This window comes from Cariama cristata, unplaced genomic scaffold (genome assembly GCF_000690535.1).
Source record: "Cariama cristata isolate BGI_N322 unplaced genomic scaffold, ASM69053v1 scaffold3285, whole genome shotgun sequence".
Classification (NCBI taxonomy): Eukaryota; Metazoa; Chordata; class Aves; order Cariamiformes; family Cariamidae; genus Cariama; species Cariama cristata.
Genome location: NW_009615616.1, coordinates 12,468 through 30,318, shown reverse-complemented (window position 1 = coordinate 30,318; position 17,851 = coordinate 12,468). Strand labels below are relative to the sequence as shown.

The window sequence follows — 17,851 nt, the reverse complement described above, 5'->3', positions numbered from 1 at the left end:
ATTTATCCTGTCTTTTGATGTAATATAAATCCTTCCTACCTAGGCTAATTCTCAGCCTGGGGCTCTAACATTCTGCTTAGTGTTCATTTTATTTGGTTTGACGCTCACCATTGTATTGTGCGCGAGTTTGTTATTATGCTTTGCCTGAGCTGAACTGCTCCACCTGATGGTGAAAACAAGAAAATGCCATCTCTCATGCAATGAGGATTTATTTGAAAAAACTGTAATCTGGTGGAAGCATTTAATGCTGCAAGGATATGTGTGCCTTAATCCAGGAGACTTACTAATGATGTTCTGCCCCCTTTATACTTGGATGTAGAGCAGTTAAGGTTATGTAAAGGAGTTGCACAAAGATCTTGAATCCACAGTTTTCTTTTATGTTTTTAGTGAGATGCTCAGTGGGTGGGTACTTGTACTGTAGGCATGTGCTTCTGAAAGTCCAGATGCTGCCAGAACCTGAGACGCAGCTGTACTTTGCAAGACATGCGTATCTGAAGAAGGGAGTTGTTCCTGCTCATGCACAAAAAGGGAAATGTGTCTGCTTCATAGGTGTTGATTTGGTCATGTTCTTGTTACCCAATGTGGGAATACTTAGTGGTTGAGTATGTTGGGTAGAAGACCTTGCCCATATGGTATTTTCTATCTCAAGTCCATTTAATTGCACAGAAAAGGAGGTAAAAACTAAAGAACTCTGAAAGAAACAACCTGGTTGCAAGAAAAAATTTAAAAGGCTTTCTTGTGGCATTGAAAGAAAAATAATGACATAAATCTTGTGCAAACAGCAAAGATACAGGAAGCATAACAGAGCTGCATGTTCCCAAGTCTTTTAGTTTGCCCAGCTTTTTGCAGTGCAAAAGTCTGTAGATGCATGCTACAATAAATTTGTCTCTGGCCCCTTTCATGTTACCCTAAGATATGAGAGTATTTTCTGTGTGATAGCAAGATCTGTCATCTGTGGATGGTCATGTCTTCAGCCAGGAAAGCAAAAGGTATGATTTGCTATCTCGAGCTGATGTGTCTGGGGTGAAGGATGGATCCTGTATGGAAGGATACTTATATATAACAGCACATGCAAGGAACATTCTTTAAAATATTTGAGGAGCCCAAGGCCAAGATTTCCTGTGCTATTGGGAAGGTAATGTGGGATCTGATCACCTGAGCACAAGCTGATTACATTTAGCCTTCACTCCTGTGAAAGTAAGATCATGGGGCACCAACCAAAAATCTCTGTGAACAGGCAGGTTGCTCTAATTCAAGCTGCGAAATTTTGAGGAATCTCCTTATTGTATTCAGTCTTCGTAGCCTTTATCAAAAATTACAAATTTTAAGCTGTTCCTGTAGTTTTGTCTTTCACTTGTATTAACCATGTACACTTAACATTGCCCAAAATTGTGTGTACAGACTTCTTTTTTTTTTCTTTCTCTCTCAGACACCTTGGCTCTGGAATACCAGACAGTGCTGGAACGGATATCCATATCAGGTAAAAGTTACAGTGCTGCCTAAGAAAAAACATGACACCTCTGAAGAGCTCTGTTTTTATTATGGTGGACCTTTGTGTCAATATGTTACTGTGATGGGCTACTTGGCGTTTTAGATCATTGCTAGATGCTCCCCATCTTGGTTGAGTTCAAGATGGGAAAGATGAATATAGCTGTCACACCTGTTTTGAAATGAAGCACAGGATCTGAAAACAGATCTGGGAAATCTGACTGTGAAAGCAGACATCTGCAATGCTGGTAGAATGGTCATTTTTTACAGACTTCTGAGAATACTGAAAGTTTTAGCAAAGCCTCAGATTCAGCAGGTTGGGAAAAGCCAGTATAGTTCTCATAGCTGTTGTACTGCATACAGAGTGAGACTTAATCCCTGACAGTTGGTGTGATCAAAAAGGAGACTGAAGAGAGAAGGTAGGCTTCTCCTTTAGGTACTTAAATAGGGGCTATCCAGTCCTTACAACAAAGGGAAGCTTACAACAAAAGGTAAAATTAATAAGGGAATTGAGAATGGCTTCAAGTTTTATTTTTGGCAATGTCTGTATTTTCGTGGATTCCAAAAGCATCAACGTTTCTCTCTGTTCTAGGTCAAAGTATATAGCTTAACTTCAAAGAAAGGACTTAAGTAATTTTTCTCCTTTATTAAGGAGAAGAATGCCACTGTTAAAGTAAAAATGCCCTTGCAGGTTGTACCCTGCTGCACTCATTCCCTCTTTCAGTCCTTCAAGAAAATTTTGGTCAAGTTTTAAATTTGGTTTCCTTAAAACAGTCTTCAAAAGAACAATAACAGCGTACTTATTCCTTACTGCACTGGTAAAGTTTTAACTAGTTCCAGGAATATTTAATTCCTAGGTCCAAGTTCTGGCCATCTTTCACAGCAGCATAGTTGCTCTAATGACATACCCAAAGAGCTTTGAGAAACCTCTCCTGTGCTTTCCATTAGTTTATGCTACTGGATATAGTTGTTAAAGTATGTGATATATTTAAACAGAGTAGTCAACCTACTCAAGAGGATTCAATGTATTTTTCAGAAAAGATAACTCCTGAACTCTGCCTTGGATGTACCACTGCCTCATTTTGCCTCTTGATCTGGTAGAAGTGACTTTCAACAAGGATGTTGTTAGGATCAGTGAATTAATTAAATGTTCCCTTTTATTATATTATGAATAATAACAATAAGGTAGCGCTTTTGAGGAAAAAGTATCATCATGTGTATAGGCTAGGAATGGACTTTGGAAACCCTTTTGGGAAAGCAAAGAGCCAGCTGTTTCCTTAATACCCTTTGTATAACAGGAGGCAACAAGAGATTAAAATTGTGAACTATAATAAGTATAATTTTTCGTTTTGTTATAAATCAGAGGTAACAAAATTGACTTAGTAAGATGGCCTTCAAAATTTTTAATAACTTTTGAGGCCTTTTTTAATTAGACTGAATTCTAGTTCTAAACCTGAGCTTCTTTAAAATGCTGCTCTTTTTTTTTTTTTAATTCAGCATTCAGGAGTCTCAACAGGGATCATTGGGGCATTGTATTAGCTGCTATGCAAATATAATTGACACTGAATTTCAAAAGCTCCAGTGAAGAGTTTGCAATTTAAGGAGTCTAACCTGTCTAGGGCATATTGCTTTTTTTTTTTCCTCTTTTCTTATTTTTTTTTCCTAAAGGGCAAGGAAGAGGAAAAAAAAGTCATTGCTAGACTGGAAAGTATGAAGAAGAGTATTGCTGAAAGACACATGAATTCACTGTGACAGTGAACAGCCCCAGACAGGCTGAACAAGAGAACTGTGTTTAGGTTTGGGTGCTACTGTTCTTGAAGGTTGTGTACCTGTTGGAAGTAGTTCGGTGGAGCTGGTTCAGCAAGAATGACTGGAAATCTTGACCTGAAAAAGGTTGAAGGAATTTGATCATTTAGCCTCAGAAGAAATACTGGCTTAAATTCCACCCGGGGACTGGAGGGTGAACTGAATAACATTAGGGAAGCAGCAGAAAAAATTGAATGGGGGAAGTGTTGAATATTCTTCCGTCAGAGATTTTAGGAACAATCGTTTGCCAGAGTTGATATGGCTGCAGTCACTGGTGCTTTTCAGTCCTGTTTTCTACTATTTTTGTGTCGTTACCTGCAAGAAGAGATTTGCTTATGATGAAAGACCATGAATCTTACCAGACTTATCAGAAAAATGAGGTCATTCAGAAAGTTAGTTACAACTTTTAGAGGGTGGCAACTACATTTACTGTATCTAAAATCGTGCTACTAGTGGAGAGGGTCCAACAGAAAGCAAATCACCAGATAAAATTCATTATCAAAATCGTCTCAGAGATAAAAATGTCTACTGGGTGCTAACCAGGAATAAGTACTGGGTTTTCAATTTGTTTGTTTGGTTTTTTTTCTTAACTAGATAAAATTTCTAATCTCTCATTTGCTACAAAGCCTTTGTAAGTTACTGAACAGAGCATTGCAGAAATCCAGCTGGACTTACTGTAGATGTAGTCAAATGGATCATTTGGGTGACCGCTTACCCATGTGCACAGAATAGTCCTATTGAAGTTAAGTCTATGGAGAACTGAAACCTAACATTTAAACTAAGTTAAACACACACTATTGATCCTTTCATGGAGGGAAACCATGATATCTTTGGAATCCCCCTACATTATCATTATATATGTCTTTAGAAATACTAATGCTATGGTTGATAAAGAAGCTGACAATCTTAATTGTTTTACTAGAAATTTTCCCTGGTCAGTTCTTTTGCAATAATGAGTATAATAGTCTCAGTTCATTGCTAGCTCATGTTCTCTTCCCTTTTTTTGATTACACCTAATTATAAGCTTACTGGCAGTCTCACTAAATCAGAAAATGATTATGTTGGCCCAAGAAATGACTTTAAAAGATTGATTTTGAGTGTAAACATTTTTCATAAAGCATAAGCATATGTCTGTATTTAAATAACCCACATAGAGCATTCAGTGGACACCTAAAGACTGTTCTGCTGCTGCAAAGACCTAGTCTGCAAAAGGGTATGGGAATAAAAGAGGCAACTGAAATGCCTCTTGCCAATGGAAATGGCTCATGCCCTACTTGGGTGCATGGTTGTGTCACTGCAAATTCTCTAGAGGTGGTTCATCTAACCCCTCAGGAGCTTCTCCTGTGCCAGTGCCCTTCTCTATCACTGCCATGGAAGACAAGACTAGCAAGGGGGCACAATTGCATGGAAATTAGAGTAGCTGCTAGGACTGGCTGTCTTAGGCTGGGTGCTGGATAGCTTATGTGCGCCACCAGTTACCTTCTTTGAAGTTACTCCAGGTTGGTTTTGGTTGTACTTAAGTTCCTGTGTCTTTTTATTTTTATTTCTTTTACTTTTAAACATCTGTGTAACCGTGTTGTATATTAAGCAAGATGCCTGGATAAATTTATTTTATTTTCTTCTTTCCAAATGTGAACATGTTCCCAGAAAATGATTAAATTCTTCAAAAGTAGGCTTTTATATTACAAAGAGCCCTGTTTAAAGCTCATATTTTCATCATGAGCAGATGAGATTATATACTAGCATTATTTTTCTCTAATCTGCTCTAGCATTGTTTCTTTTGCTGTGCTTTAAACCCACATTACTGATGTACAGCAAGATGTTTAAAGTAATCTTTCAAAACAGACTTAGGAGTACTCAAAATTTAGTTTGTTCTAGCTTCCAAACAGACAGCATCATAATTTTTTGGTATTACAATATTACAATACTGCCAGAATTAAAACATAAGCGGAGAGTAAGTTGGGGAACTTTATTTTTCCAGGGTCATCAAAGTTTGAAAGAGGCAACCATCATCATTTTTCATACATAGGTTGCTTATGCATAATTCAATACTCCCCCTGTGATTAAACATGTCTCCTATAGACCTCAGTTCCCTGTAATGTCAATTAGACTCTATTAACCTTTTCTCACGTCCGTCTTTCAGCCACTGATGCCTGACCTTCATTATTACTACATAGTTGAATTGTCATTCTACTGGTCCTTAATGTTTTCTCAATTCATTGACATCAAAAGAAAGGTAAGAGCAATGAGACTAAAAACATTGAAAGCTTTAAGCACATATCTTTCTTGACTTGAAGAATACCTGTGTTACCTGTGCAGTGAACTGAAAATACAGTTCTTTGTAGTCACCACCTTTTGCAGGTATTTACTGAGAAACTGATGTTGAAGTGCTTGTCTTCCTCCATTCCTTGTTACTACGATGTGATTTTTTTTCTGCACATGGGAAGAAGAGCCTGGAGTAAGCAAATATTCAAGGGGAAATAGCAGCAGCCAAAAAAACCTTCTGCTGTCGTAAGGTGACTTGAATGGAACTGAACATGTAGTAGCTAGTAGATGTACTGTTTCTTCTAAGAGTTAAATGATGAAATATCAATGGCAGAGCAAGACTGCCTCATAAATTCACAGTATCACTTTGGTAAGATCTATGAGGGCTTTCAATTTATGCTGCAAAGGGATGGTAAAAACAGGGATACATTTAATATTAAAAAAGTGATGTTACATTTAATCATACCTTTATGGTTATGAAATTTCAAGTAGCTGAGCATTGCTATTAAAGGGCTATTAATCAACAAAATAAAACTCTGGCCACATAAAAACATTTTTCCGGTATCAGTAGCAACCTGCTCCATACTTTTTCACCCAAGTTCTCTCCTCCAAGGAGAGTGCTAGTCCATAGCAGAACAGGCAGAACAACACTCATTCTAGGATAACAGTCCATTGAATTGTTCTTGCAGGGTTTTTTAATGTTGCAAAATTATTTGTTTAAAACATTTGGAAGGATTTTATAATATTTTTATGTGCCGCCTCCTGCCATCATTTAATTAAATGATTGTAGGTTATGCTAATAAAAAAATCCCTGTTTACTAGAGTTTTAGCAGGAGCGTAACTCTGAAAAGAGTAAATGAAGGGTCCAGTATGTCCTGAATAAATTTATCTGCTATTTGGAACCACAGTGTGCTCCTGGGAATCTTGTGTCAGAGCTGTGTATATAGAAAAACACCCCACTATTTGAATTTCCAAATTTTTCCAGAAGTAGAAATCTCGGGAAAACATCCACAAATTTTAAATCCATATTGGAGGGTAAGTTATAAACAAAACAACCAATTTAGGATGAATACATATAAATCCCTTGCTTGCATTGCCTGTAGATGCTAAACATTCTGTTAATCATGAGCTTGAAATGAGTACAACTTCACTGTTTCAAAAAACAGAGATACAGAAAAACAGTACTCAACAGACCTATATGATAGTGGAGAAGAATTTAAATCAAGAGTAACATTGACTAATGTACATAAGCTGCAGGTGCCAGCAATGCTGAATAGCCATTTGTCAATGTATCAACCAAAACCAAACCTCTGCAATGATGTTACCAAATTGTTCAGGTTATTGCTGCAGAAATGTATTGTGTCTTATCAGTCCCCCTACATTCATATTCAGCCATCTGCACTGTGCCATTGGTTATAGTTTATTTTCTTTGGGTACCTCTTGAGGGAGAGGAAAATGTAACAGCATTGCAGTTGCAACAGTACTGAAATTTTGCAGTATAATACATCTTTAATGAATATTTAATTGATTCCTGACTAGTTGCTTTGCTCATGTGGAAAGTAATTGGAGGCTACCTGAACAGCATCTAGGTTCAGCGCTGAAGTACACTTCTGAAAAGGGCCATTGGGAGGCTCAGTAATACCTTTCTCATTTAATACATCTCATTAGCAAATGCTATAGCTTTTTCCCTCATGACTTGGAGAGTTTGTTCCCATTGGTGAGCTGAGCACAGAGCTAAAGCCTGATCCTGTCCGTAGTATGGGTGCACGTAAACAATCTTTTGCAAGTCTGTTTCTCAGTTATATATACATGACTTGTACTTGTTATCAGGAAGGCTTTTCAGCAGTGGAAACAGAATAGGAGGTGGAGGTGGGGAAGTGGATCGCTGACAGCTAACACCCCTGCTGTGGATTTGCAGTGCTTGAACCCAGAGCACCAGATCAAAGCAGGGTCCCCTGCCTCCGCTGTGTCTGAGAACGTCCAGTGTCCAGCAGAGAGCAGGAGCACAATATCTGCAGTGCGATGATAGCAAGTCAAAAGCTTTTCATTATAAGCACCCTGCAGGAGACATTGGAGATGCCATATTTATAAATAACCTATTAGATCACTGACCAGTTTGGACTGTGGAGATGGTTCTTTTTGTAGCGTAAGCAAAACTGATAACTAGGAAGATCAGAGAAATGCAGCTGTGTGCTGGTGTCACGCAGTAAAACTGTTCTGTGGCCAGGGGCGAGTGCAAGCTGTCAAGGAAGCCCTGTCAAGTTGAAAAATGTTAGCACTGGGAGCTTATAGTAGTTGACAAAAAGTAGTACAAGCTTGATAAAGACACCAGCTCTTGCAGCACCGTAAGAGTTCTCTTTTAAAGAGCAAGTTCAGTTTAAAAAATGTGGAAACCTCTTAATGTACCCAATATGCAATTTGTGAAATGGCATCCATATGAAATAAGGCTCTGTTTAACTGGAAGAAGCAGGAAATTTGCCAGCTAATATCAGACGCTGTTGTAATACTTCATGACAGCTTATACAGAGCAGATTAACTGTTCTCAGCCTGAGAAACCTGTTGGTGTTTTCATGTTACAATGAGAGGAATAATTTTATCTAAGTCTTGGTTATCATTTTAGATACCTTAAATTCAGCAGTGCCTGTGTTGTAGTCTGGGAGGATCAAAAGTGCCCTGGGCAGCCTCCTGCACTGCAGGAATTCAGCCAACCGCTTTTACGTAGCTGAGTTTCTCTCAAGATGAGGTACAGTAGGTCCTCTCTGAAAGCACCAGCACTTGGCCCTGGCCTAACTCCAGCCTTGGTCTTTTACTCACTGTAGCTCAGGAGAAATGTACTTGCAGCTTTCCGTCTCTGTTTTATTCTTCTCTAATAGCAAATTCATTATTTTCAAATTACTTCCAGTTGGTTTGCTGACTTTAAAATACTTGTTTATCTTTATTTAGGTGTTATAAATTCCACTAGATTATCTTTGCCTGGCTGAAGAGGTGTGAGCAAACTATTTAGGCTGTCGCACATACCTACTATTGGCATTAAGGCAGCAAACTGAGTAGATTAACTTTTATGGTTTTATAATGGCATGTTATTTGCTTCATAAATATGTATTATGTTGCTGTAATGATGTTCTAGCCTTAAGGGTTTTAATTTTCAAAGGCTGCAACCTAATATGATTTGGGTTTTTATCACCTCTGTCCAGCTTCCCGTACTCCTATTTGTGAAACACAGAGAAAAAAAATTAGATCAGGGAACTTTGTCACTCTCACAAGCCCCTGATGAGTTTTAAAAGCAGTGAGGCTTATTTACTTGCTTTCTGGATACCTGAAGTATTGTTTGATAGAAAAATATTTGATGAGTGTATTTAAGGGAACGTATAAAATTTCTACTCAAACAGTGTTTTAACAGGTTCGTAGAAGATCTAGGAGACCTTTCTGTGTATTCACACCTTTTAGTTCCAAGCATTTGGCAATTCCTAGAGCTTCTGTGTTTTACTTTTTAAAAAAAATGACAGTTCATTCATTCGCAAAATAAAATAATCTGTAGCTGCTAATTTTCTTGAATATTCCATTTTGAGTCTAGAAAACTTACGTTATATTTCACTAACTCTGGATCCTAGATCTCTTTCTTCAAGCTCAGTAAAGAAAGAGTCATAGATCTTATTTCTTTTGTTTCAGAGGAAAGGAATTTAGATTGTGTGCATTTTGCAGACCTTTACTAGAATTGTAATGGTTGAAACCTTTAGCTAGTGATGCTCCCTTTCCTTCTTGATCTATAACATAGCCTGTTTCCAGAAACTGGAGTGACTAATAGAGATGATGTTTTGCCCTTCAGTGGTACTAATGCTCCATAGCGACTTGACAGTTTAGTCAGTGGGTGTGACATACTAAACAAATGTGGGTAGCAGAAGCCTTGATTCCAGAGGGCTTGTCTACGAATTGAGACCCATGGAGTTTCTCTGTTGTCTGCCCTGTGTTCTTCCCACTGATGGTGTCAGGAGTAGGTTCTTTCTCCTATTCTTAGCTGTATATTTTCATGATACAGGCAAATGACATCTTTCAGCAGTTAGAATTGGAGGCTACAAATCTGCTGTAAATAGATGCCTCTTGCACAAACATACATACAGTCTGAAATACATTTAAAAAAGAAAAAGCCCATTCCTGTACAGCTGTTTTTCTGCTGTGTATGGGTGAATGTGCTTGAGTAACCTGGGAATGCAAGGGCCACTTGACATTATGGGGACTTGTACTGTTAGTTTCTATGTATTCATTACCCTTATGTATAATTAAAATCTAACAGCACCTTCAAAGCATAATATTAATTACTGACGTAAAGAAATGTCACAAACAGGAAGGAAAGAACTGGAATAACAAAAGTAGTCTTATTTATATCACTGCTACTTTTTTCTAACAATTTTCAGTAGGTCAGTCCAGCATCTCTGTTTCAGAGCTGGCAGAGCCAGATAACTGTCACTTTTAAGAAGCATTATTAGAGAAGGAGTTCCCTTGACTGCATTTCTGTAAGTAGACTCATGCAGAAGTGCAGAAGACTGCTGCCCAAGAGTGTTAAGGCTGCTTAGGAATAATCCATATTGTCAGGAATGTCTTGAAGAGTTCCCAGGAGGGACTAGAAATCTCGTATTTGTAGAACATAAGTGTGTCACCTATAAAAACAGAGGAGATTTCTACTTGGCTTCTTCCCCCATTTGAACTGCCTATGTGCTAACATAATTGCAGTTAGAGGAAAAATGAAGAACAGTGCCATAGCATTTGCAGCTGAAGCAGGTAAAGAGCTAGGCTGCAGTATGGCCATATGGCAATGCTAGTAGCTTACTTCTGATCCCAGGCAATAAGGTAGGTGCTTTGCCATTTTGATTATGGTATGGTGAAATCGTCCCCATGTGTGGGTTTGTAGTTACTGAGATGACTAAGATGCCATACCCCTACTTTCCCTTAAGACTCTTAGAAATGGAAACAGCCTTTAATTGTCTTTTTGTTCAGTCTGCTTTAAGAGAATGGTTTTAAAGCAGTGGCTTGTTAAGACTGCTGAATGTATTTAATTGTGCTCCACACTGCTGGGGATGAAATAACCTGACTGAGAAATATTTGGTATATACCAAACCAAGATATGGTTCTCTGCTTTTAGTCTTTTTTTTCGCTTTTCTTCCATTCCCGCCCCCACCTCAGCTTTGTGTTGGAGATACTGGCAATGCCCATTGATGAGTATGTGTAGGAAATAGGACCTTGTAGCACCTGATGGCATTAAACATAAAGTGATAAGCTGGGAGCAGGTCCTGTCCCTATTCAGTTAGTGAGACTGCTCAAGTTGCAGGTTTTTCCACAGACTCTAGGTGTACATTGCAGTGAAGCCAAATGCAGTAGCACTGCATGTCCTTGAAAACAGTGGTGCCTGCTGCATGCCTGCTGCATTCCCAAAGAGAGGTATGGTGACACTGGGCAGTTACTCTTTCCGGTACTTGAGAGACAAAGCATTTGGCAGCTGTAGCTGCTGCTTTTCTGGAGTTGACCCTGTGTTAGTGGGGAACTCACTAGCACTTTCCATAGGGCTCTCCTACCTGACACAAGTACCTTGAGTCCCTTTGCAAACCAGGTGCTGCCTCTCTGAAGACTGCAGGCTCTCCGTTTTGGTTTCTCTGTTGTGGGCCGCTTAGCTGGTGACTACCACAGCTCAGCAGGACTGGCCCACGAAAGCTGCCAGAAAGCCAAATTCCACCTCCTAAGATGCTTGATGAGCAGTCTGCCGGGAGGAGCTGCTGCTTCTGACTGCCTACATCACACTGCCTTCAGACAGCCCTGCATGACAGCCACTAGATCTGTTGAGAGCTGTGGTGGTAACTTTGCACCAGGTGCATGGAGAAACTCCCCAGTCAAATGATGCCTGTGATCTTCTCTTCAGGGTTTTGATATCACTTTCTGAAAGCTGTGCGGATAGTTCAACAAACTCCAGCACAACTTCTTTTTGACTGACTTGACCTCACGGAGAAGAGTGTCATCTCTGCAGTCCTGTTCTCCCAGTAACCCGTCTGGGAGACTAGGCCAGGCAGACTGGTTGTTCCCTCTGCTTTCCCTGCCCCTTGGCATGTGTCTGGGAATGTGATGTTACAGGAGCTTTACCGCTCCAGCTATATTTCAACAGTAACAGTAACTTGCAGACCAAGTAACTCAGAGTTGCTGATCTGGAGACCAGCTAACCTGCATCATTTGGGAGGCAGCAGAGGAGATCTGAGTAGGAGGGAGCTGCACCTGCTCATTTGAAGACTTTTCTGACACTGTTACAGTGTGACGACAAAGCAGCCTCATTAAAAACAAACAAATAAAAAGCTGGAACTGGGTTTCTCAGCTCTGTGAAAGCTCTCAGTTGTGCTCGGCAGGTGAAATGTGTTTCCCGTTCCTATGTAGCTACTTCAACTCTTATGAATGGTGCATTATTTTGTGTATTGTATGTTGCTTGGTGTATTAAAAATATGGTGTAGTTTGATTTGTGTGTACATATGCCTTTTCAAAGTAACTTCAGCCACAAATGTTTACTTCATTAGGTTAAAATACTATGAACTGAAAAGTGTAGATATTGCCTAGATTTCAATAATATTTTTGCATTTTGTTAACATACAATAATTATTTTATCCAGTCTAAGTGAAATATATAGCAGGGTATTTAATGCACTTGTGTGCAGCAGGATCTTTATGAACATGACCATAATGCTGGGTTTAAAAAACATCCATCCATTTGTGTATAAGAGTACCAAATCTCACTGTTTGCTTCATTGTTTCTTTTTCCCTGCTTCTTGCTGCTCTAGGATTTTGGCATCATGTTTACACATCACATTGTAACAGTCACCCTGATAACCTTCTCATATGTAACCAATTTGACACGAGTGGGAACCTTGACCTTATGTCTCCATGATGCGGCTGATGTTGTTCTAGAGGTGAGATAATACGTATGTCATCAGTGTCTGTACATGGTATTCACTATTTGGAGAGTTAGCATGTCAGTAGGTAGAATCTATTTGCTATGCAGAAGCTCCTGGTTCTTGACCCCTCTGAGGTGGTCTGTGGGGCAAGAACCCTGTATCCGAAAGAATCAAGGCATCACAGTTTGTTTCTGCTGTACTTCTCTGGGCAGGGTATGGGACAATTTAGTGGCTGTTTGTGCGTGCACAGTGAGCAGACCTCTGGTCCCAAGGATTTTCCAGGTTCCCATACCTCCGCATCCAGATGCCAGTATTAAGCAGTTGACTTTGAAGAAGATGGGGTGACTGAAATTCTTTTAAGTCAAGTTGATCTGTAACTTCCGCAGCGGCAATTTAGAGATGTTGTCATGCTGTGTCTGCACCAGGTTTTAGACAGCTCTGGGTGATGCTGGGATTGGGCTGTCTGTGAACTCTCCCATCAGGATCAAACCAAAGTTAATAACTATTTTATCTGAAATTATTTTTTATTAAAGTAGTTGCAAGGATCGTGTTATGCAAGAATATAGTCTCACTGTGTGAGTCACCTGTTGCAGAATCAAAATCCTGCCATTCTGATTCAATAGTGCTGGCTTTATTTTTTAATCTTTTTTTAATCTAGAAGGCACATGAATGCCTGAGTTAGAAAGCAACAGAGAATCTAGATTTCTCCTATTAGAAATAATTACATATTTACAGGTTTACTTTTCTGGTTTAGCAATGTAAATCAATTCTGCTAGCTGTGGGTTCACCCAAGCTTTCTTCATTCCTCTTCTCTCACCGCCAGAAGGACATACTTGAAGGTGTTTATTCCAGATTAAGCCAGTGTCTGTGGAACTATAAAAGCACTGAAGAATAGCTGTAATAGGCTAGCTAAAACCTTACCTTGAACACAGTGAGATACATATTTTTGCTCAATCCCTCTGTTCATTCACTGGCTAGACAAAGAGAAATCGCTGATATTCTCACGTGATTTGCAAACAGTCAGCAAATACGTTTTGCCATGAGGCACATACTTTAGTGGTCTTTCTAGTCAATGCGTTCAGTCTGTTCTGACTGGAAATACTAAAGTGTGAGAAAGAGAATCACAAACCCTGAGCAGCATTTACTAGGACGGCCATGAAAACTCACTCAACAGATTTTCTTCTGCTAGGGCAGTGGGTCACAGCCCCAGTGCCGTTTGAGAGAAGATGGACTCTTACACACTGCTGACATTACTGAGGGGAAAGTCAGTGCAGAAAAAGAAAATTATCAAACTGCAAAAGAAAATGATAAAATATTTTACCTTGATGGGTCAGTTGTACACCTGACCTGTTTTACATATTATGTATTTGTAAAACTGAAAAGCTATTTCCAGAGGCCACTAGACTCTTTCCACCTACCATTTCATAATGAAACATGTCCGGTAAAAAGCTGGAATGCAACATTTTTGCTATCCTCATTGCAGAAAGCAGTATATATTGCTAGGAATACTGGAAGTGAGGTTTTTTCTGTAGGTCTTAAGGCATCTGCAGGTACAGAAGAGTCATAGTAGGATTTTCTGGAATACATAGCTGTTCTCTTGGGTCTGAGTGAAAGTTATCTTGGATACTCAAAGCAGCTGAACCATGGCAGGACAGAGCAAATGTAGAGTAATTTGCTTGCCTGGGAAGCCATTACATTAGCTTAAACTGAAATCTACGATACTGAGAGGCAACTTTCAGAATCCCAGCTAAGTTGTTTGTGGAGTCTTGAGTGTCTGCACTGCAGTACAGCTTGTGGGTTGGAAACGCTGTGACCTAACCTGCTGAAGCACTTAAAATCCCACCTATTTGGGGACCTTGAGACTTTTCAGCTTCAATTAAGGAACACTGTGACAGTTTTCATGCCAGTGTATGGATGTGAATGGTTACCAACTTAGTATGCTTCTGGTGTATGGAGCTCACATAGCTGACAGTTCAACCTGAATCCTTTTTTGTCAAGTTCTAGCTATCTCCTAACACACTTTTCTAAAAGAGCAGGGAATGGACACTTCAGACCAAGGCAAATAGCTGTGCTGTAAAATAAATGGATTTAAATAGACTAGCAAGGGTATCTGGAAGAGCTGTGTTATTCAGTTGTAGTCATGATTTTTAAGCTTTGAAAATTGTGATATATTGTCCTAGATGGCCAAATTCCATAGAACAACAACATACTCTCTCCTTTTTTTTGTAGTCCTACCTTATCAATATCATTTGTAGATTCGTTATTTGAGAAGTGATGACCCAACAGCTGTACTGTTTTTGAGAAATGGCATGATACTGCTACAAGTTGCTATAGCAATATCAGCTCCATGCACTATGAAACCAGCTTTTTTAGACTGCCACCATGGAAATACATCCACAATTCCTATCTGAACTTTCAGTCATCTGAAAATCAAGGTATTAGTAACTCTGCTGCTTTGCAAGTTGGCACCAAAGTGTTCTGTTTTTCTTAAACCAGACTGTGAGTACAAAATGCTAGGAAATTCATTTGTGTCCACTAGAATATAGGGCTGATTCAGAAGGAGGGTTATGTTTTCTTTGCAGCACTGGTGGCTTTCCTCATGTTTTATAAGCTTCCTAACTTGTTTTCTGTTAGTGAGGAATATCCTTTTATATTCAGATTTTTAGTGGAAACATTGTAGAATTTAGGTAACATCCAAAAGTGCAGGTTGGTTTTGGCATCCAGATTTTCTGACATGAGTATTGAGTACTTTCAGGTTCAGTGGTTTCACACCAAAAAAAGCAGACAGAATGCTAGAGTGCCTCTCACCATTTTAGGCAACTCTCTAGTTTGAATTCTGCATTGAGAATAGTATTCTGTATGCATAGCTGTGGGTTTATTTTGCTCCCTCTCAGCCCTCTGGAAAGTCTGTCAAGTAAGCATCTTCTCAGTATGGGAGCTGGGTACAGGTCCCCTCAGAGGGGGGCTTTGAAAGGGTTCCCAGTGACTAAGTGGACACTAAATCAGGCTCTTCATGTACTTCATTGTGCAGTGACTGGATACATTTGACAGAAAGCATGAGGAAAGACTGTCCCTGTCTTGAAGCAGGTGTTTTAAAATAACTGCTTACACACATGAACGCTGTGGAAGCAGCATAGATGTCTTAAAATAAGCTTTCTTGCACATAGTTTTCTTCTGTGAGAAGAGGGCAAGGAAACTTCAGGGAAGATCAGTGTTTTAATGAGCAGTTCAAGTGAAGAGTAAGTAATGACTCCTTCACTGCAGAGGAGTCGTAAGACTGCATGGAGGCAAATGAGAGGCGTGGGGCAACAAGTTGGAAGGAGAGGGGAAGAGCCTTGGAAAAAGATTTGAAGGGGAGGGGTATAATCTTTGAATTGGAATCTGTTCTGTGTAGGCCAGAAAGGAAGAAGTGATGCTGTAGGAGAACGTAGGATCTGGGGCATAGCAGAGGATTTGAGACAAAGTTCATATATAGCAAACACTAGAAGATCAGAGAGCATGGGTCAGGTGGAAGATGGGTGGATGCTGAAAATGCAAGTGGAACATACTGGAAAGGTGAAAGACAGGTAGGTAAAGAGGTTGGGGATAAGGACAGCATAAACACTATGGGGTTCAATAAAAGGTTTAGAAAAGTTTTGTGAATCTGAAATTGTAGGAATTCATCAAGGAAATTGAATGGGGAAGGAAGAAATGAGAGATGTACTCTGGTTTTATGTGGCCTGGGTTTTCTTCTGAGAAGACATTTTCCAGATGCTTGTGGAAAGGAGTTACAAGGTCAATGTGAGGTGGCCCAATGAAAATGTTAGTGATTTCATAAAAATTTGATTTCTTCTTCTTATACCTTATACACAATACAAGAGAACTCAGTTGTCCTCACAGAAGTAAACAGTCATTTCTTTCTTTTACAGGCTGCCAAAATGGCAAACTATTGCAAGTGTCAAAAACTGAGTGACCTTCTGTTCCTTACATTTGCCATTGTCTTCATTGTCAGTAGGCTTGGCATATATCCCTTATGGTGAGTAAGCATATCGTTTTCCTCAAAAGCTAAGCATCAAACAAGCTTGGAAATAACTATGTTGTAAATGAACATGATTCATTGACATTACCCTGTTTCCCATTTCCCAAAGCACCAAGGAGAGTTTCAGACATAACCAGGTGCTGAAATAGCCTGTTTGCTAGAGTGTCATTGTGTTTACTGTGTGCTAGACAAGAAACATATGGGCCTTCTGCTGGTTTTAAGGTAGAACTGGGTTGGAGACCACATAGCTTCAGGTCAACAGTTGGTCACCTGTGTTGGCAAGAAGTTAGATGCAAAATAAATTATTAGTCACTGAAGACACTGGCCAGAAGCTAAGCTTGAAGCTAGGATCTTCTCATTAGCTTTCAGTGCACACTTTATGAACAAGTTCAGCTTAAAGAAAAACACAGTAAGGTAAGGAAAGTCTGGCCTGGTGAAATCAATATAAGGATGTTATTGCCATGCAGATTGCAATACTGCAGGCTACTCCTTTCCACCCCTCCTTTGAATTGGGGGTCCTAGGGAAGCTGTTTAATACATACATCTATAAGGTGGTTATACAGGTGTAATCTCACCTCTTTCCAGACAAAGGCAGCTGCTTGCATGTGCGCATACTCTCTCTTCTCGTTACACACATGTGCATGCACACAAACGGGACATAGATGTTCAGTTCTTTAGCTAGGGTCTTCAACATCCGGAAGGCAGCTGGCTAGTTAGGAAATACACTGATGTGCTGCAGTGTAGAAACCCATTCAAGTTTCTCTGTATCTGTGCCCTATATATGAGGAGGACTGGGAGGAGGTGTTGGCCTCGCTCTTTTGTGTTCTGGATCCTTCCTTTCTCTGGTATGAGCGGAACTAACCCAAGTTCTGTATGCCTATGAGAGCAAGAGGGGTCTGTCATTGCATTAGAAGATAACAGTGACAGTTTTGGTTTTGGGAAGCACCAAGAGTGCCAGAAATGTTACCCTTTGCAGAGTTTCATTTAGAGAGATTACCACCAAGCTCCTTATTTAAGCATGTGGAGGATTTACAGGTGCCAGTATCAACCTCTCTGCCACAGTTTCCTTTCAAATCCTCTCTGATGATATCTCTTTGGGGTTTTGTTAATGCAAACAGGATAAGACCAAGGTGCCTTCAGGGAGCTGTGTCATCAGCTCTGCTTAACAGTACAATGTAGAAGTCTCATTTAGCATTTAATGACTCCAAAGATAATGTGGTAATGCCTGGTACCTACTGCGCTGTGAGTTGGTGAAGGACCATGACAAAAGGAGAAAATGGATAAACACACAAACCATGTGTTTAAAAATGCTTGCTATTTTTTCCAAGGAGTAACTATTAGTTTCTTAAACA

General features: G+C 39.6%; 1 protein-coding gene across 1 annotated transcript in view; it reads left to right on the top strand.

Annotated features, from left to right (window-relative positions):
• LOC104161428 (ceramide synthase 6-like) overlaps positions 1–16,500 on the top strand; it is a gene marked incomplete at its 3' end in the record, with an annotated part of 71,256 nt that extends 54,756 nt beyond the window's left edge. Inside the window, 4 exon segments of the mRNA XM_009699872.1 lie at positions 1,430–1,480; positions 5,438–5,530; positions 12,368–12,496; positions 16,390–16,500. Coding sequence (XP_009698174.1) covers positions 1,430–1,480; positions 5,438–5,530; positions 12,368–12,496; positions 16,390–16,500 — 384 coding nt within the window.
• Between the last annotated feature and the right edge of the window lie 1,351 nt (positions 16,501–17,851).